This window comes from Anabrus simplex, chromosome 1 (genome assembly GCF_040414725.1).
Source record: "Anabrus simplex isolate iqAnaSimp1 chromosome 1, ASM4041472v1, whole genome shotgun sequence".
NCBI classification, from domain to species: domain Eukaryota; kingdom Metazoa; phylum Arthropoda; class Insecta; order Orthoptera; family Tettigoniidae; genus Anabrus; species Anabrus simplex.
Window position 1 is genome coordinate 1,497,209,607 of NC_090265.1, and position 22,446 is coordinate 1,497,232,052.

The 22,446-nt window shown below is 37.3% G+C and overlaps 1 protein-coding gene across 1 annotated transcript in view; it reads left to right on the plus strand.

Moving 5' to 3' along the window:
* The window catches only part of LOC136858442 (uncharacterized), a 257,510-nt gene that overhangs the window by 79,295 nt on the left and 155,769 nt on the right, over positions 1-22,446 (plus strand). The window contains exon 9 of the mRNA XM_067137987.2: positions 12,772-12,918. Coding sequence (XP_066994088.2) covers positions 12,772-12,918 — 147 coding nt within the window. The remainder of the gene's footprint in view (positions 1-12,771; positions 12,919-22,446) is intronic.

Here is a 22,446-nt window from a genome sequence, read left to right on the forward strand (position 1 = left end):
ATGCTCAACAGAAAATTCATGGGAAAACACTGATGAGTAAAATGAAATGGAGGAGTAGGAGAAAAAGACTGGATTCCTACAAATAAGGATGAAATAAAACTTTTATTCAGACTTTTGCTTCTTCAAGGGATTATCCACAAACCTACGGTGGGGCTTTTTTTTTTTTTTTTCTCATAAGAGGTTACTGCCATGCCCATATTTTACGGGATCATGATGGAAAAGAGGGTTTTCCTTCTACAGAAATTTCTCCATTTTTCTGATAATGAGCCTTATGATAGGAAGATGACTCCCAAGCTATACAAGGTAAAGCCAGTCTTCGATCACTTTGTGAAAATGTTTCAAGAGGCTTACGTCCCTGATGATCAGCTGTCCATAGACGAAAGCCTTCTCAAATGGAAAGGTCACTTTGGTTGGAAGGTACGCATTCCAAAGCAAAGGTCTCGGTTCGGAATGGAATCTTACAAAATTTACAAAGTGAAAATTTGTTAGGTGTGGAATATGTTGTGGTACACTGGAAAATCAACAGAACTCAACAATGAAGTCCATGGCATTGATGTATCACAGTCTTCGAAGCCGACTAGAATTGTGTGTACTCGGGCAGATAATCTACTGAAACAAGGATATGTGATAGGAATGGACAACTATTATAGCAGCCCTGAATTATATGACCTATTAAATGGTCTCGATTCTGATGTAGTGGGCGCAGTAAAAACCAACCAGAAAAATCTCCCTAAGGAACTTATGAGTAAAAAGCTGAAAAAAGGAGAAGTAAAAGCTGCTTATTGAAAGAAACTCATAGTTCTGAAATGGAAGGAAAAGATGTTTGCATGCTCAGTAGTATCCATGTTGCAGAAATGCACCTGTCCCTATCAGAGGAAAGGACGAAACTAAAGAGAAATCTGTAGTTTTCATTCACTACAATGATTCTATGGGGGGAGCTGATCTTTCCGATCATTACGTCATTATGTACTCCACAGCAAGGAAACGGATGGAGAAATACTACCAGAAAATTATCTGGCATCTTCTGGACCTCATGGTATTCAATTCATTCATCATTTTCCAACAATTTGGAGGAAAATTCAATCAACTGCACTTCAGAATTCACCTCGTTGATAAAATCCTCAAAAAGTACACAGGATCAAACCTCCCCATTGAAGCTATGCCTGTCCTTTCACTTAGACCACTCCTGGTGCTTCCACAGAAGGATTCAGCAGTAGGCATTTTACTGATGTGAATCCTCCATTGGGAAAATAGCAGCAGGGTATGAAGAGGTGCGCAGTGTGTCTGGCGAAAAGAGAGAGACGTGATCAATCTACAGGTGCAGCGACTGCGATGTTGCTCTCTGTGCAGCTCTGTGTTTCTGTGCGTATCACATGCAAGAAGTATAAAAACAGTGCGTCAAATGCAAATTGTGTGAATAGTGTAAATAATATTATTAGTGAAATCAGTCCTGATGAGTAAATTCATTGCGATAAAGAAGTAATTATTGTGAGAAGATGATTAGAACCAGGCTACAATTGTAAGTACTTACTTCTAACGTATTACTGAGGTTGCAAACCATGCAAGAAATGTATTTTTTGCAACCGGTATTTATTTCAGAAATTTGTAGATTAGTTTATGATAGAGTGCATTTCCAGTATACATGTTTTATAATTTTCCTCAAATAAGTACGAAAATAAAGATATTCCAAGAATAAATTTATATTTGTAATATACATAAGCTAGTAAGAGATTCAGGTTTATTATAAAGTATTTCAAAATTTGGAGAGTTTCTTGAATTTATTTGATTACTTTTCAAGTTACAAAAATTCGTCCCCACCAGAAAGGAGTTACTACTTCGCACGCTCCCAGTTAACGGGTTAGGAGTATCTCCTGAACGCCCCTTGTGTGGCTATGATGGACTTCATGATCCAATAATTTTTCACTAAAAACACATGTTGAAGCAAAGTGTACTGCACTTTAATAAATGTATGGTAAAACAACAAGCAGAATTGAGGAAATGAAATCGTTGATGCCTAACAAAGAATAACTTGAGAATTGTTGGCGAATGGTAAGTGAATCTAAGTTTCTTCACATTTAGCAATCGTATCTTCCTATCTGCTATCAGACAGAAATGGGGTCATTCTAAAAACCACTTGGTTTATGTAAGTCACCCTGTAGTTTCTCAACAGCAAAATTCTTGACTGCTCAGGCATGCTGCTAAAGTTCTTTTACTGCTTGGTTCCATCTTTGTATACAAGTGTTTTTCTGAAATTGACGGGATCCTGGCAACGTGCAGGTTTAATGGACTTTAATATATGTAACACCTTGCAGTTTGCTGTATTGCGAACCCTAGATCCAAACATACAACACATTGTATAGTCCAAACATAAATCTGTGGTCATAATATTCTTTGTTTTGCTGGAAAGAGTGAATTCATAAATGAGCCAGTCCTCGGTCACTGTGTATACCGGGTTGTCCAACAGCTCCTTGCGATCCAGTTTTATGCATCCCTTCACATTTACTACAATTCTCAGAGACATTAGTCCCTCTCTCTAAGTTACATGTAATTAATCTCATATTAAAACCGTATTGCATCTATTTCTTTTTGAAGCCTGGTAGGCTGCTAAGTTACATGTAATTAATCTCATATTAAAACTGTATTGAATCTATTTCTTTTTGTTCCAGTGGCCTCAAATTGTTTTTAATGCCACAGATTGCCACTGTTACTGTACTCTACGACAAATTTTGCTTTTAACTTGCATATATTGTTACAACCTCAAGTCTACTGTTTTTATTGTATTGATTGTTGATTTTCACTTTTTATTATGACATGGTTCATTTTCTAATATGATGATAACATTCTCTATATTTTAAGCTCAGGGCCCTGACTTAGTTTTTGTTGCATTAATGGCTGATGATATTCATTATGTCGAATGAAATATGTCCCAATATTAGACACTTCGTTATTGTATTATAATTCAATGAGTGTACTGTAATGTATTGAATAGGTGGTTATATATAAGAGAATTTTACAACCCTCTCTCTAAACTGGGGTAATATAACAAGATGTGTGTTTATGGGCTAGAAGACAGCAGGAATCATGAGTGCCACTATTAATTAATTATGGTACCTCGAATGAACCCATAAAATGATCACTGATGCGCAGAACACGTACTTTAAAACCAGAGGTGGATGCAGAGACCTGGAGCACGGTACTATATAGGCTGGGAGGTGTGCGCCATAGGTCAAGTGTCGCAGTAGCTCACATTGCAAGCGGGCGGGGAGATAAGTGATAGTGGACAGTGCTCGAGGTAAGATATTCGAATCCCACATGAATTTTTTTTTTAACAGCCAGTTGCCTGGGATGTGGTAAGGTTGCATACGTCTTAGCTTCCATAGACTGATTTGTTTATTTGACCCTGTAAAAGACCGTATGTATCATTGCATTGGGTATAGTGCTGGGTTGGATGAGGATGAGGAGATGGTAGTCTGTGGCCAGTTTTAAGATTCGACTACGAATACTTGAACGTTTTTTAACATATGTTTTTATATCCACAGTAACAAATAAGAACTTCACACTATTCCTCAACTTCAAGTTTTTATATATTATCTTAAAACTCTGTTCAACATTGTACACATTGTACAAACACACTACAGTTATATGACCTGGATCCTAGGATATTCTTTAAATTTTAATGTGTTTTTATGTCATATAACCCATTTCAACCATTTTAACGGTATTTAGAGGCAGATTTCATGTTGATTGTTGTTAAGTTCCTTTTTATTTATTTATTTATTTATTTATTTATTTATTTATTTATTTATTTATTTATTTATTTATTTACTGTGAACTGATGATGATTCCAAGGGAATCTATACCAGTTTTCACTTAAAGTTATGTATTATATAAAGTGTTCAATGGTGGAACATCCTTCAGTCGATTCCTATTATACAAGTTAAACATCAACACGGAAATTAAAGTTATAAATTATGATCCATTGGGCATATCGTTAATTTCCACTTTCTCTAATCTTTTTTTAAATGATGTTTTATTGTTTTCTGTGTTAGACACATCTCATCCACTGGATGGCAGCAAGATTCCTATCTTGCAAAAGATATGTTCTTTTCATGTTTCTGTCTCTGACTTTGTACGCCTTGGGGATCCTCCCCTATCTGAGAGATGAAAAATGGAGGCTTAAATTGGTCAAGTAGCCTGTTGTTCTACTTCCATATATTTTGTCATTTCAAGCTTTGAATATTTTGGGAAACTAGCTTGCGATGGCTTATTTGCTGACTTTCTATCAATTTGGTTTAGTGAGTAGTCATAGCACTTACCTTTAGTTTCTTGTTATTATTGTGTTGCTTTGTATGTGAAGTTCCATGGCTATTAGGTATATTTTGATGGAGCCGTTTTAAAGAAATTAACCTTCATTTCATTTGCATTTTGATTTATAACTTTGACATTGAGGTAGATATGTTCTCCGTTTTTACTTAATGTGCTCTCTGTGCTCTATTTTTCTCCCTGTAGTGCAACTACATATGGTTTATTATTGTGTACATGTGTGTGTGATTGTATTTTATGTGCCTTTACTGAGGTGCAGTTTATGCTCTCTACATCAGGGTTTTTTTCTGTGTTTGCTGTATATGGCCCCGTTCTGATAATCTGTCACGTGCCTTGATATAGGCTATTTCGGGTACTTTACGAGGCTAATCGTAGGAGGTGATGTGTGATACGGCGATTTCTGCGATGGTAGGTTTTGAGTATGATAATGTCTTGGGAGGGATATTGGTTCTGCGAAATGAGTTTTGGGACTGCCATAATATTACATCCCTGGGATCTGTGAGAGCAGTTGACTGGCTCCTTTCTCTTATGTTTGCAGGCTCCTAGTTACAAGTGGGGATGGTATGAGTGATAAAATGTATGACTGTTAGCTCTCCGAGAAAGATTGTTTGTTTCAACGTAACTGTTTTGTTTTTGTTTTTGTTGTTGTTGTTATAATATTTGATTGGTGTGTGTTTTTTTTTTTTTTTTTCCTGGCTCTGTTTCTTTGTTTTGCCTCTTGTTTATGTGAGACTTCATGGAAACTTCATGTGTTCGCATTTTTATTATATTCATGCGGCCTCCATCTTGGCGCTCAACCTGCAAAGGCCGTCCTTTTTTGTTTCTTCATTTGGGCCTGCTTTTACATAACTTTCCCCTTTTCTTTATGTTGGGATGTTTTTTTAAAATATTCCATGATGGTACGCTTATCTGCGTGGACTTAGTCTTCTTTCTGGATTCTGCGTCATGGGCCGGTGTAAAACTGGCGTTAAGGGATTTTTCTTCCCTTTTCTCATGGTAATGTCCGTGGTTACCAAACTTGATGATTGTGTATTGGTTTGAAGTGAGCTGGGTTATGGCTGGCTTCTGGTTGATTAATAAAAATACTACATGTGGGTGTGGATTTTAATAAATTATTATGTTGTGATAGCTCACCATCTTACCTAACTTGACTATAAGAAACCATGTAGTTTTTCTTGCATTTTGTTTTAGGTCCATCTTGTTTATTTGTCTTGAATATTAACTTAGTCTGCTATTTACTGCTTTTTGTATGCTATGTTTTATAAATCACCACTCATTTTGTAGCTTGGACTGACCTTAGATAATTTCTTTTGCTCTGGTTGCTTTGTTTTGATGTCTCTGCTTTGTTTTGAGTCTTGCAATTTTTTTCTTTTTAAATCTTTAACCGTTGCATCAATCAATCAATCAATCAATCAATCAATCAATCAATCAATCAATCAATCAATCAATCAATCAATCAATCAATCAATCAATCCTGATCTGCATTTAGGGCAATCACCCAATTGGCAGATTCCCTATCTGTTGTTTTCCTAGCCTTTTCTTAAATGATTTAAAGGAATTGAAAATTTATTGAACATCTCCCTTAGTAAGTTATTCCAATCCCTAACTCCCCTTCCTATAAATGAATATTTGCCCCAATTTGTCCTCTTGAATTCCAACTCTATCTTCATATTGCAATCTTTCCTACTTTTAAAGACGCCACTCAAACTTATTCTTCTACTAATGTCATTCCACGCCATCTCTCCATTGACAGGTCGGAACATGCCACTTATGATATAGATGTTGATTCCCATAGGGAATCTGAAATATTTGTCCTGAATGAGTAAATTTATAATATCAATATAAATGGTCTATTATTGGACATGATAAATTTTCCAGCTAACTCATTCCTGGTTGCCAGCGTTTCGCCCTCGTGTGCTAGGTTGGGCTCATCAGTTGATACCTAGCACACCTACCAAGACGCTGGCTAGTGCATACCGTGGAGGCCACTGCATAGGCTATTTGGAGCCACCGGCAGTGCCGATGCACTATGAGAGAATTTGTCTCTTTACCAAAAATTGATGCCTGCAATGGCCTACGCAGTGGCCTGCAGGGTATGCACTAGCCAGCATCTTGGTAGGTGTGCTAGGTACCAACTGATGAGCCCAACCTAGCCCATGAGGGCGAAACGCTGGCAACCAGGAATGAGTTAGCTGGAAAATGTATATTGTCCAATAATTTACCATTTATCTTGGTATTATAAATTTACTCATTCGGGACAAATATTTCAGATTCCGTATGGGAATCAAATTCTGTATCATCTGATAGCCAAGCAGGCATCAATTTTTGGTAAAAAGACAAAGTCTCTCATAGTGCATTGGCATTCAATCAATCAGTACTGATCTGCAGCACTGCCGGTGGCTCCAAATAGCCTACGCAGTGGCCTCCACGGTATGCACTAGCCAGTGTCTTGGTAGGTGTACTAGGTACCAACTGATGAGCCCAACCTAGCCCATGAGGGCGAAACGCTGGCAACCAGGAATGAGTTAGCTGGAAAATGTATAATGTCCAATAACTTACCATTTATATTGGTATTATAAATTTACTCATTCGGGACAAATATTTCAGATTCGCTATGGGAATCAACATCTACATCATCTGATAGCCAAGCAGGCATCAATTTTTGGTAAAGAGACATGACGTATCAGAAAGGAGCACGGTGATAAGCAATGGAAAAACAAAAATCGCCGCATACCAGTCTGCATCTTGATGATATCATCTGCATCCTGCTGCAGACACGGGCAATAAGACACTGCATGTTCCATTTCTATGCGTCATGTCTTAAGCAAACACTTTCTGGTATAGTTCTGTTCCTGTTTTTTCTGAGCAGTGCCAGTGAACACAAGTGCCAGCATGAATGAAGAACTAATCAATAAATTAGTGCAATCCGTGGAGAAATATCAAACAATATGTGATTATTCGCTACCAGGACATTCGAATAAGAACGAGGTGGATAAAGCATGGCATGCAGTGTCTAAAGAATTAAATTTAAATGGTAAGTAACTTACATTCAGTAACATATTTATTAATAAGGTCTGTGTACAGTAATAACATGTTTAATTATGTAAGAATAAACATTTCTTGCACAACCAGAATTACTGATAGCCTAATGTATAGTGCAGCTATATTTATATTTATTCTATAGCGTACCTATTTTGCCAAGAGGGGGCTACGTTTGGTTTCATAAAGTAAGAACACAAGTGATTTCTTAATTCAACAACCTCAACTGTTGCCCTTCTGTTGCAGTATTGCAATCTTTGTAACACACACATTGTATTGTCAGTATTTTCATCCTTATCTCGTACACTCGGTTCACTAAAAACGCCTTCTTTTAGTCTAATGAAGTTATTATGCAGAACACAAATTGCTCGTATTATGTTGTCTATTTTATCAGGTTTGCAGGCTATAGCTGTACCGAGAACTCTAAATTTAGAAGCAAGCATTCCAAAACCACATTCTACACTCTTTCTAGCTCTGCTAAGCCTGTGGTTAAAAATCCGCCTTTCATTTGTAAGTTCTTTTCGAGGATAGGGTCTCATGATATGTTTCTGTAATGGGAAAGCTTCATCACCAATGAAAAAATAAGGAAATGGTGAACAGTGATCATCATCTTTTGGTAGCCTCTTGGGATCAGGTATATTCAGTGTGCCCTGCTGAAGGTTTCTTCCTAAAGCTGAGTTTTGCAACACGCCACCATCACTATTTCTGCCATAGTCACCAGCTTCTATAACAATGAAAAGCCCATCTGCATCAACCAAAGCTAATAGAACAATAGAAAAATAGCCCTTGTAGTTATAGAAGAATGAGCCACTGTTTATCGGACACTGGATACGAACGTGTTTCCCATCTATGGCACCAATGCAGTTAGGCATATTCCGGAGTTCCAAATATGTTTCAGAAATATTCTTCCATAAGTCCTTTGAGGGTGCAGGCATAAACTCAGGTTGAAGTGTTGTCCATACTGCCGAACACACTTCATCCACAATTTTGCCGATTGTTGTTTCTCCTCTTTTAAACTGAAAGCTCAAGCATCTGAAGCTGTTGCCAGTAGCTAAGTACCTGGAAATAAAGGACCATGAATACTATTACAGCTAAATTAAATTTAAAAAAGCTTGTAAAAAATTATTTTGCCAAATTAAACTATTGACAATTGCACTAAGATACATATATTCTATAAATTTAATATTATTGAATTGCACTGCTTTTGTTATAAAATGTTTGTTGCAAATTTATTTATTATGTGTTAATACGCATATAGCAATTGTATGTATAATCCTACTATAGGGCTCTGCCCTCAAGGACATCCTTTATATGAAATTAAAAGAAAAATTAAAAATTAATAATAACAACAACAATAACAGCAACAATGATAATTGTATTTTCTCATTGCAGTGGCCACCTGTAAAGATAAATGGAGAAACTGTAGGAACTGTTGGTCCAGATACTTAAGGCAAGCTCTTACCACAGGTTTAGCAGCAGTAACCAAAAAGCCCTACTATCTTGCAGACTACTTTGCGTTTTTGCCACCATTTACCCAAATCAAGAAGAGAAGTGGGAAAAGTAGGAAATCCGTATGAAGAGGAGCAATCTTCTACAGGGGAACAACCATCATCAGCGGCCATGACAGAAGAAAACTATGAGGAGAATAGTGCTCAAGAAATTATGCAGCTGCTACCTCAAACATGTAGAAGAGATACAAAAAGAAGCGCGACGAAAATGGATATTGACAAAGTTTTCTCTTCATATATTCAGATGAAAGCTAAACGTATGGCTGAAGCGGTGTGTAATAACCCAGATGAGGTTTATCAAAAGCCTGCTACCAGATGTGGCTAAATTATCACCTGCAGCTAAAAGCTCACTTAAGTTGTTTGTGCAGCAAAAATTAAATGACATGCTCTACGGATCAGCCAGTAATGTTCAGTGTAGTGATACTCTCCATCAACTCCCATATTGCAATACGGTGGTGGACAGCTGGACTGCTCATATACTATCTCACCATTATCGTATGCAGTGAATTTACCAGAAGAAAACGAGGAAGAACGTGGTCACTCATACTGATAAGGCGTAGTTACAAAGACAGTACTGTGTGATATAGAGTTATGCGTGAAAAAAACAACATTGCACACATATTATTTATATACTTTGTCAATATGAACAATTTCATAGCTGTGTTCATTATCTAATAAATAATTTAATTTTTTTAATAACAAATTATTATTCTAAGCTTTGAACTTACCTTAGTGTCATGAGTAGCTTTTCATCAGGACTTAAAGCCTTCCTGTAGTTTGTCTTGTTTTCTTAATAATGGAGAAATTTTCTGAAGAAGTTCTGTATATCTTTCGGGGTACATTTGGTAGTATGACTGGAATTTGACTGGATCTTTTAGTAAATCATGCGCTAAGATATATGCACCATGCTGAGCACATCACATATTAAAATCATGAACCCATTTTCTTTTCCTCTTGTTACGCAATTTCAACCACATGTACAGCAAAACATAATCTTCACTCGAGGAGGCCATGTTAACAGCTGATAATGCGTTGTGTATTGATGCTGACACATGCTTCTCCGGTGTGCGGGTACAGGTCTGCATCATGAGTATGACAAAAAGCGAGTCTTTTTTTCATGTTGCGTTGCAGATGTTGACGCGTCCGGTGTGCTGCCTCACATAGTCTCTCATAGTACATTGGCACTGCCGGTGGCTTAGGTACCAACTGATGAGCCCAACCTAGCACATGAGGGCAAAACGCTGGCAACCAGGAATGAGTTAGCTGGAAAATTTATAATGTCCAATAACGGACTATTTATATTGGTATTCACATAACACTATCCTCCACCACAATAACACGCAGTTACCTACAAATGGCAGATGCCGCCCACCCTCATCGGAGGGTCTGCCTTGCAAGGGCTGCACTCGGCTAGAAATAGCCACAAAAAATTATTATATATATTGGTATTACATACCACTTAGTCGAGCAGCTCGTCTTCTTTCTCCCAATTCTTCCCAGCCCAAACTTTGCAACATTTTTGTAACGCTGCTCTTTTGTCCGAAATCATCCGGAACAAATCGAGCTGCTTTTCTTTGGATTTTTTCCAGTTCTTGAATCAGGTAATCCTGGTGAGGGTCTCATACACTGGAACCATACTCTAGTTGGGGTCTTACTGGAGACTTATATGCCATCTCCTTTACATCCTTACTACAACCCCTAAACACCCTCATAACCAGTGCAGAGATCTGTACCCTTTATATGCAATCCCATTTATGTCATTACCCCAATGAAGATCTTTCCTTATATTAACACCTAGATACTTTAAATGATCCCCAAAAGGAACCTCACCCCATCAACGCAGTAATTAAAACTGAGAGGACTTTTCCTATTTGTGAAACTCACAACCTGACTTTTAACCCCGTTTATCAACATACCATTGCCTCCTGTCCATCTCACAACATTATCGAGGTCACGTTGCAGTTGCTCACAATCTTGTAACATTTATTGCTCTATACAGAATAACATCATCTGCAAAAACTTCTTTACTCATATAATTTATATATATAAGAAAACATAAAGGTCCAATAATAGTGCCCTGAGGAATTCCCCTCTTAATTATTACAGGGTCAGATAAAGCTTCACCTACTCTAATTCTCTGAGATCTATTTTCTAGAAATATAGCAACCCATTCAGTCGCAGGTCTTGAGTTTGTTGCATACAATGTTTTTGTAGAATGTTTATTAATGAAGGCTGTGAACACAGATTTTGCTTGGTCAGTCCAATTTCACAATAAATACACCTGCTTACCCCGTGTGTTGTGACTGGCAGCTTGTACTGCCTCTCTCACACATTGTCATCATATTCAGGAGATAGTAGGTTCAAACCCCTTTGTTGGCAGCCCTGAAAATGGTTTTCTGTGGTTTCCCATTTTCACACCAGGCAAATGCTGGAGCTGTACCTTAATTAAGGCCACGGCCGCTTCCTTCCCACTCCTAGACCTTTCCCGTCCCATCGTCGCCATAACCCTTCCAGACCTGAAAGAAAACTGGCGGTGTGAATTTTTGTTTGTACGTCAAAAACTGACTAAAATGCTCTTAAATACATATATTTTTAGTTTATTGTACAAAATAAAAATAACATCTGAAAAAAAGCACCTGCATAATTGTGCGTATCAGGACTTAATTCACTACTTACAAAAAAGAAAAATTACCTCAATGCATGTGAATATACATATATAAATGATCAAAGGTTCTATTTTATAGTGGGAATAATTTAAAACAATTAAATCTTCATTCAGACACAAGTAAACGTTACATTTCCTACATTGAGGAAGAGTTTTGCTTTTAGTGCCCTTTTGGCAGCAGCAACTTGTCGTCAGACGTGAAAGAAATCTGGAGGTGTCAGAAATCAAAAACTTACTAAAATGCTCTCAAATACATGTTTTTACAGTTTATTTTGCAAAATAAGAACTATCGGCTGAAAAACAGAACCCACACAATTGTGCGTGTCAGGACTTCATTCACTACTTGCAAAAAATTAAAAATTAAAAAAATTCAACTCAGTACATGTGAATATGCACATGCACATGATCAAATGTTCTATTTTACAGTGTGGAACGATTTTAAACAATTAAATTCTTATACATTACATTTCTCATGTAGAGTACGAGTTTTGCTTTCACAGTCCTTTTTGTGACAGTATCCAGCACTCCTGCATGCATTGCCTATAAAGAAACCTAGCCCGCACATATGTGCGTATCAACATTCAAAACCTCATGGTATGAGGTACGATGTTGTAAGTTCACAATTTACGTTTGCTACACAATTTACACACTTCATTGATTATATTCTGATATTCAGTAAAGCTTCCAGATTAATATGAATGCAATAAATAAATACTTACTTCAGGTATTACTGCTTCCCGCCATCTTGCTAATGAACTGTATTTTTAAACTCTTCTTCCTGCCCTCTGGTGGTCAAGTACTAAATAAAAACAGCTGAAGTACATGCTACGTGTCCCTCACAAGCACTGCAGTCCGGTCTAGGGCCAAGAAAACATCAAATAAGCTCAGACATAAATATAATACGAACCCGCACAATTGTGCGTACACGGTCTGAAAGGAATAAGACCTATCTGTGTCGGTGCATCCTAAAGCAACTAGCAAAGAAACACATTGTCATCGAATATTGCAGTGGTGATAAAGGTGATAGCTGGACTGGTGGCTAGGTTTAGTTGCGTCCTGGTGTGTGATAGTGCATGAGACACTCATGGTTTGGCCACCTCTGAGTTAAATGTCTATTGTTATATAATTTATTTTATCAAATAATGTATTTAGTGATGAGAGGGTATGAGAACCCTGTAATTTTTCTCTTAAAACCACCACCACTATTACTTATGTATTTGTAAATTTTGTTTAAAGGAAAATGGAGAATGGCAACTCGAAGCTGGTGCTTTAGTTCTCTCTGATGGAGGTTTATGCTGCATTGATGAATTTAATTCCATAAAGGAACACGATAGGACCAGTATACATGAGGCTATGGAGCAGCAAAGTATAAGTGTGGCAAAGGTAAGTGTTAGAAATGTCCATCATCAACAAAGGTGGACCTATTCTTTTAGCATAATTTAATTAAAAGGTATATGAAAGAATTTCATATGTTATAGATAACAGTGATGTTAATGAAAATTTCAAATCATCTCTTTCTGTTGTTGTCACAGTTGTTAAAAGGGAAGTTGTTTTGGAAAGTAATAATATCAGCATGGTTTATATTAGACTAGCTATATTATAAATGTCGGTCACAGATGGATACGACATCTATATATATATAAAATATGTCCTGACTGACTGACTGACCGACCGACCGACTGACTGACTCATCGCCCAGCCAAAACTACTGGACATTAATAAATAAAATTTTGGGGATACATTTATATTAGAGCAAGGGGCTCACTAAGGGAGTATTTTTGGATATTCCATTGCCAGGGGGCAGGGGTAGAAAAAGTAGAAATAATTCAGTAGCCAGCACCTTTTTATCAGGAGCCAGCATATTTTTTGCAAATAAACATTACAAAAACCACAGGTTAGACTAGGATTAAGCTATGTATTGTTTTTGAAGTGTGTCCCTAAGTAGTCTAGTCTATCAATTCATATAAGAATGGAATAGAAACAGTTTATATTTTAAGAAATACTAACCCAAATAGTCACCAGTCGCCTTCAAGGTCAGCATCTTTTGAAATTATACTACATGTGCCTGTTTGATTTCCCACCAAAATACCAACGATCAATACATTTTGTAGCATCAAAGTCCTTTATAGATGGTCCGTTCAAAGATATCATCATGAGATCACTTAAGTTCTTCACAGCAAGCTTGGTTCGCAGTTTGTGTTTAATTATATTCATTGTACTGAACCCTCGCTCACATGATGAGGTCGATACAGGAATTGTTGCCACTATACTGAGGAGCTTTCCTAAAACCGGAAATCGTCCTTTCATAGTCCGCGATTTTTGAAGTAGATCACTCAGTGGAAGATCTTTCCCGACTATTTTGAACTCGTACCACTCGCTCAGTATGTCTTCTACGTTGTTCTCCTCAATTTGAAGGTGTTTTGAAAAATGAGTGGCAAGAAGCTGTATTTCACTGTTGCCATAATTTTCCAATTGTTTTCCTGAAGGCCAGGAATATGTGTCAAAAACACCAGTGGCACTTTGAATATCTTCATTTTGAAGAAATGTGTCTTTCAGAAAGTTAATCCCACTTGTCAAAATATGTTCCCTGTCTCGTGAAATTCTTATCCGACACACCTGATAACTGTATTCCATCAAAAACTCCTGAAAGTGTTGTAGCAGAAACAAATTTTTCTTCCATTGGGCCCTTGGTGTTCTGAATTTGCTGCAATGAATTAATTGCATTATTTACATGCACTCTTATCTGACTTAAAATCAGATCATGCCTCTGAAATACAAGTGAAAGTCTTTTGAATATACTCAGATAATCATACAAGAAGTGAATTGTGATGACAGATTTGAAGTCCTTGATCTTCTTTAGAAGACCTTTAGCCGTGATTCCTTCCTCACCTTTCCTTTCAGAAATATTCTCTAAATGCACCACTAGGCATTCCCAGTCTTTGACAAATGCATGCAAAGCATTTAATTTGCTTGCTACCCATCTAACTTGGTGTAAGTACTGCAATTTAGATATTTCACACTCCAGTAACTCCAAAATTTTCTTCAGTTCGCGAAGTCGTTTCGGCGAATGTCGATAAAACTTGTATAGTTTCCTGAGTATAGAATCAATTTAATCAATAATTTTAAGTTTCACATTTTTCAGTGAGTGAAGAACGGTGAGTTGGAGTTGATGTGCAACACAATGAACGTTTACCAAGTTCTCAAGTTTTTCAGATATTTTTGTTACCAAACCATTACGAACACCAATCATACATGGTGCTCCATCAGTTCCTATGCCGATTAGTTTTGTACCTGTGAAGAGTTCTCCAAGCCCTAACTGAAGCAATTCTGTTTACAGAGCTTCCATATAGCCATCACTTGTTGCATCCTCCAATGACACAATAGAAAGAAATGTCTCCTTCACCTTATTTTCTTTTAAAAAATGAACGTAAAGTATGAGCTCCTCGTCATCAGATTTATCTATTGATCCATCGAGTAAGATACTGACATATGAACTTTCCTTAATTTCACATACCAAATCTTCACGAAGATCTGAGACAATGTATGAAATAAATTCTCTGAATTGTTTATCATTCACATACTTCTCAGAATCAGTAACATTCAACTTGCTCAACAATGCAACCAAACTTTCAAAATCAATGTAGGGTCTGTTATTTTTTGCAATATGGTAAGATGCCATGAACAATGCGTTCATATGCTGTAACATATTAGCATCCATTTTCTTTACACACTTAGCTAAGGGTGCACATTCGGGATTTTTCTTGAAACTTTCAGCCTCCTGACACTTCGAGTGAGGATAGGATTTTTCGTGTTTTTTAAAAGTTTCCAGTTTAAATGGTCCTGAAAATCCGGATACAACTTTAGAATTTTGGTCGGCAATACTAGGAAATTTACTGCATAATTCACACTTCGCAATTCCTTCCTCATAGCGCAGCCACGGTAGTAATTCAAGCCACGATTGCTGAAATTTCCGTTTGCCTGACTGAAATTTCGACGTATTTTTAATGTTTGACTTATCATTGTTTTGAACACCACAAATTTCACTCTGGTCATTGTCGTCCTGAACACTACAATTCTCACTTCCATCAAGTGTTTTCTCACATTTACTCGCTTCTGTATCACTTTGTGTTACATTTACGGGCCTACTTACGAAGAAATCTGAAAGAGTACACTGTTGTTTACTCGCATCAGTCAATTTGTGCGGCTTTGTTCGTTTCATTTTTCCAATTTTCTGAAGTATAACACAGAAACGTAAAACACGTAATAGACCACAATAAATCACCAGAGTTAAATGGCTTACGAGTTCGCGGGCTTCGATGTCTGATGCAACGCTGCCAATTTTCCGCCGCCGCGCAGGAATGAAAACAACCGTATTATTTTCTAAAGTGCAAACCTTTCAATACAAATATGCTGTAATTAAATTAAAAGTGAAAATAATGTTCAGTGAAAATACAAGAATTGATAAACCGTCATTCTGTATGTTTTAAATGCAAAGAATGAATTCCACGGGAATTTATCAGCACTGTTTTGACGGCAATAGTTTAGGAACGGCTAGGTTGGCTAGTCACTTTTGTTCTAGCGCCTGACATTCAGGGGCCGTCATCGGGTAAAATCGCGCATTGTCGTCGTGGCAGGATATTTACATACACCCTCCCTTTGCTTGACCTTTTCGAAACTAAGGTTTTTAACTTTCCTCCAGCTCAGAGTATTAAGGAGTATTGGGAACATAATTATACTGTAGGCTCACGCTGACAATGCTACTATACTGCAGGCTCACGCTGACAATGCTACTGCGTGCCCAGTTTATCATCAGTTCTAATGCTACTTCGTACACATGCATCATTTCTAACATCCTAAACAGAAAATAAGTGGCTAATATTATTAGAAATATTACAAATATTCACATTATCGTATCGTTATGGTGGAAGCCCATATGATATTGTAGAAGCAGAAGTTACATGTAAATATCACTGCTTGAATGTTTCATTTTAAAATGACGATTCAATTTTCTATAATTAAAGCATGTACAACACATGTTGAGCACACCAAGTTATTCACGACTACTTTAGAATTAAATAATACACTAGCTTCATTAATAATTTCACTCAAGAATTCTCAAAAATGAAATAAAGTCCTCGTTTTAATAAACTTCATCAGACTACCGCAAGCTACAGGTTGAGAGAAAACCTATTGTTGCGCGGCATCTTCGGGAAAGCAAAACACTACAAGAAAGGAAAGAAAGTCTAGTCTGTCTATAATTAAAGGATGTACCGGTAGAACATACTGGGCACACGAAGTTATTCATGACTCTTTTATAATTCAATAATACAGATTCTCAAATAATCAAAGGTGAGTGGAACTAGTGACGACACGATGCGTTTGGCTCTATGAGCCAAGTAACAACGAATATAGCCGAGACGGCTCCTGAGTGTCAGTCGCTAGACGGAAGTCACGGGAATGAAGGCGGTAATGTGATGTTCGTGGAATTATTTAACGTAGTAGTTCTCTGCATTTCTCCATATGTCCCCATGAAAAGCTACTTGTTTGACGGGTTACAACGATGTCTCTCATGATCGCGAGGCAGCCCTCACGCAGCTCTCCTGAGGACGTACATGTAAAGGAACTCCGGATTTCGGAAAATAAATTTTCAAAACCGAATTTCAAAATTCAGGCGCCAGATAAAAAATTTCAGGCGCCATGGCGACTGGGCGCCCGGTATTTTTCGACCCCTGCCAGGGGGGTTAAAAGGGGGGTGAACTTTTAAATGAGCATATCTATACTTCAAAAACTTGAAAGTTTACAGACATAAAAATTGGTATTTATAATATCCTTTAAAAATAAAGAAACGCATGTTTTTTTGTTTTAGAAAAATCCCCTTAATGGGGATGAAAGAAGGTGAAAAAAAGGTTTGGATACCTTTTATGTGGATACTTACATCTCAAAAACTGAAGAAACATGTAATTTTTTGTTTCTCGATAATCCACTTACTGGGGTATGAATAGGAGTAACAAAGGGGGTGAATTTTTAAACAGATCTACAGTGTATCTCAGAAATGTAAATTGTTAGACGTGAAAATTGTTGTTTGGAATATCCCGTAAAAGTAAAGAAACGTTGATAATTTATTTTTGGAAAATTTACTTAAGGGGAACTGAAAAAGGGGGTGAATTTTTAAAATGAGAATATCTACAGAACATCTCTTAAACTTAATATGTTACAGACATGAAAATTGTTTTTTTTTAATCTTTTAAAAATAAAGAAACATGCATTTTTTGTTTCTAAAAAACTTGGGAGGGGGTTGTAAAAAGGTCTGAAAAGGGGGTTGAAATCCCTCTATTATGATAGTGATAACTGAAAAACTGAAGCTGTTACACAGGTGAAAATTGATATTTGGAGTTTCCTTTCAAAATAAAGAAATACTTATTTCTTTGTTTTTGGAAAATCCACTTGGGGGGAGGGGGATGAACAAATTGAAAAATTAGTTGAATTATTTGATGAGGATACTTATATCTAAAAAACTAAAGATGTTACAGACATGAATACTGGTATTTGGAATCTCTTACATATAAAGAAACGCACATTTTTGGGTGGAAGTCAACTTGGGGGTGGGGGTGAAAAAAGGAGTTGAATAATTTTTATGAGGATACGTATATCTCAAAAACTGAAGACGTTACAGTCATGATAATTGGCATTTGCAAGCTCCTCTATAAATAAAGAAATGCGCATTTCGGGGGATCAACTTGATAGGGGTGTGGGGGGTGAAAAAGGAGGTGAATTCTTTTTATAAGGATACTTATATCTCAAAAGCTGAAAATGTTACAGGCATGAAGATTCGTATTTGGAATCTTCTTTCAAAGTAATGAAACATGTAATCTTTCCTTTTTATAAAATCCACTTAATGGGGGTGAATGAATTGAAAAATTAGTTGAATATTTTTATGAGGATACTTGTATCTAAAAAACTAAAGATGTTACAGACGTGAAAACTGGTATTTTGAACCTCCGTGAAAAGTAAAGGAACACTTATTTTTTCCTTCGGGAAATCATGGTTCATGGTGTGGGCTACTGCTGTCACGTCCTAGTTCGTGAACCATGGGAGATGGCTGAGTGGCCTGGTAATTGGTCCTGAGAGTTGGAATACCAGTTTCCATGGAATGGGAGTGGGCATCTCAGACATTCTGAGTCATGGCCCTCTTTGTGCTCAGACAGCTAGGACTATACAATCCACCGGTGGTTCCTAACCCGTTAGAGGAGAAATCCTCACTTGGACTATGTGCAAGTAGGGTAGCATCCTGCTTCATGAATTTACTGAGCTCAGAACATTTTAAGCAAGCCTCGGACCTATGGGAGTAACGGAGTCCCACTCCCATTTGACAGGTGAGGGACACCTTGGAAACAACTTGGCGAACAAAATGGAATTCGATGGTGAGCTATCAATATTAATGGGGCTTATGGGAGAAAGAAAGTAGAACTAGCTGAGTTAGCAAAGGAGATGCTTCTGGATGTGCTAGGAGTAAGTGATATTCGGTTAAGGGGAGATTGAGAAAGAGATAAGAGTTTATAAAGTGTACTTGACGGGTATTAGAGAGAGAAGGGCAGAGTATGGGGTAGGGCTGTTCATCAGGAATACTATTGGACGCAACGTAGTTTCCGTTAGGCACATAAATGAGCGAACAATGTGGATAGATTTGTCAGTTGGAGGAATTAGGACGAGAATTGTGTCAGTGTATTCACCATGTGAGGGTGCAGATGAGGACGAAGTTGACAAGTTTAATGAAGCATTGAGTGTCATCGTAGTACTGGTCAACAGCAAGGATAGGATAGTGCTAATGGGCGATTTCAATGCGAGAGTTGGAAACAGAACTGAGGGATATGAAAGGGTGATTGATAAATGTGGGGAAGATATGGAAGCTAATGGGAATGGGAAGTGTTTGCTAGATTTCTGTGCTGGTATGGGTTTAGCAATTACGAATACATTTTTTTTGCATAAAGCTATTCACCACTACACATGGGAGGCTAGGGGTACCAGATCCATAACAGGCTGTATCTTAACCGACTTCAAAATCAGAAAATACGTTAGGAATGTACGGAGATTTTTCGATGATACATACCACTACCTGACATGTAGTGAACTAAGTACCTCTAGGCCTAGGATAGAGAAAATGAAATCTGTCCGCAAACGAATAAGAGTAGAAAATCTTCTGGACTAGGAAATTAGACAGAAGTACATGATATGATCAGTGAGAAGTTTCGAACAGTAGACAGTATGCAGATTCAGGATATAGAAAGAGAATGGATGGCATACAGGGATGCTGTAGTAGAAACAGCAAGGGAATGCCTAGGAACAGCTGTGTGTAAAGATGGGAAAAAGCGAACATTCTGGTGGAATGATGAAGTGAGAGCAGCTTGTAAACATAAAAAGAAGGTCTATCAGAAATGGCTTCAAATAAGGGCTGATGCAGATGTACTGTAGATAAAAGAAACAGAGCAAAACAAATAGTTGCTGAATCCAAAAAGAAGTCATGGGAAGATTTTGGTAATAAACTGGAAAGGCTAGGTTAAGTAGCAGGGAAACCTTTCTGGACAATAATAAAGAATCTTAAAGTAGGGAGAGAAAAAGGAAATGAACAGTGTTTTGGGTAATCCAGGTGAACTCACAATAGATCCCAGGGAATCATTGGAAAGGTGGAGGGAATATTTTGAACATCTTCTCAACGTAAAAGGAAATCATCCTGGTGGGTGGTGTTGCTAACAGCCAAGCGCATGGGGAGGAGGAAAATGATGATGGTGAAATTATGCTTGAGGAAGTGGAAAGGATGGTAAATAAACTCCATTGTCATAAAGCAGCAGTAATAGATGAAATTAGACCTGAAATGGTGAAGTATAGTGGGAAAGCAGGGATGATATTCAGAGCACGTCAACGCAGTAAGATATAACAAGTTTCCTGCTATAGGCCAACACATTCACGACTCTAATCATAATTTTACTGATATAGAACATGATTTTGAGATACTTCAAATAGCAAACAAATGGCCAATTACGAACATTGTCAAAAATTGTTTCATCCATTGCGATCAATATTTCAACCCTAACTATAATTTAAATGAAATTTCCGAGAAATCTAATATTCTTTATGATCTCTTAATTAAATGGTTAAGAAATATTAGACCACCTAAAAACAATTTGATCTTCCAAACCATATGTAGTATACATCCACATCACTTACCCCCACTACCACATCCTTCCGCTCCACCTTAGCTCCGTGACAGTTGCTCTGCCTCTACCCCTCCCCTCTCCTCCCTTCCACCTCGCCCCTTAACCTTATGCTTGCACTCATCAGTCCAGCTCCGTCCGCCGATCACTCAGGCTACTCAAGGTGAGTTTGTTACTAGTATTCTCTCGGTTTTTCTAGACTTTTCTTTTTAATCTTTACTTCCGATCTTTTGCCTAATTCGACTTTTAATTTCTTCTCCAGGTTTCAAAACCCATATTGAAGTGGGAAATAATTCTTTGGATTTAATCAAGTTCCATGTTTGTTTATTTTTTGGAACGAAACTACAGAACACACATAGTGTCAACATCATATGACATTAAACTCCGCAGCATAACTTATCAGTTTACAAAAACTAAAGACATATATAAGCTGGACAAACCACCATGGGTATACAACAACGGAGTCATCATCATTTTAACGGATTTTAAACTGAAATGCAACATCATCAGGTATTTTATTTCATATTCATCCATGCAGGTGTTATAGTGTATTTAAAGTTGTTTTAAGGTTATATTGTGTTTGCCCGATTTGACTTGTTGGCTGATGATGGCACATAGTTTGGTGCCGAAACTAGTACCTCATGTGAACAATATGTGATTTATTCACGTTAATAAATATCTTTGTAATGAATAGGAGGAACCCTCTTAATTTCAATTATTGTAATCTTCAGATTGGACAAAAGCAGTAATTGCACCTATCTATAAGCAAGGGAACAGGAAGGATTGCAACAACTATTGAGGTATTGATTAGTATACCAGGCAAAGTATTCACTGGCATCTTGGAAGGAAGGGTGCGATCAGTGGTTGAGAAACGTTTGATGAAAACCAGTAAGTTTCAGACCACAGAGGGGCTATCAGGATGAGATTTTCAGTATACGCCAGGTAATTGAAAAATCCTATGAGAGGAATAGACAGCTGTGTTTATGTTTCGTAGATCTAGAAGAATCATATGACCGAGGGAAAAGAAGTTCAGCATATTGGGGGATTATGGAATTAGAGATACTGTAGATTATTAAAATCAATCAAAGGCTAATGTTGACAATTGGGCTTCAGTGAGAATTGATGGGTGAATTAGTTCTTGGTTTCAGGGTACTTACAGGGTTTAGACAAGGCTGTAATCTTTCACCTTTGCTATTCCTAGTTTACATGGATGTTCTGCTGAAAGGTATAAAGTGGCAGGGAGGGATTCATTTTGGTAGAAATATTTGGCCTATGCTGACGACTTGGTCTTAATGGCCAATTATTTCGAAAGCCTGCAGTCTAATATCTTGCAACTTGCAATGAGTATGGTATGAAAATTAGCCTTTTGAAGACTAAATTGATGTCAGTAGGTAAGAAATTCAACTAAATTGATGTCAGTAGGTAAGAAATTCAACAGAATTGAATGTCAGAATGGTGATACAATGCTGGAACAGATAGATAATTTCAAGTATTTAGGTTATGTGATCTCCCAGGATGGTAATATTGTACCGAACCCAGGGGTAACAACACACTAGGACGATGCCTCCATTCCTTTTTAAATATCCGACTAACTCAGGTGTGGGCAGAGAAGTGGGTTGGTTGTAGAAAGGCAAGTCTAAAAGTCAAAGTTTATCACTGAATTATAAGTATATGACAGGAAATTGAGGTTTAACTCGAATGA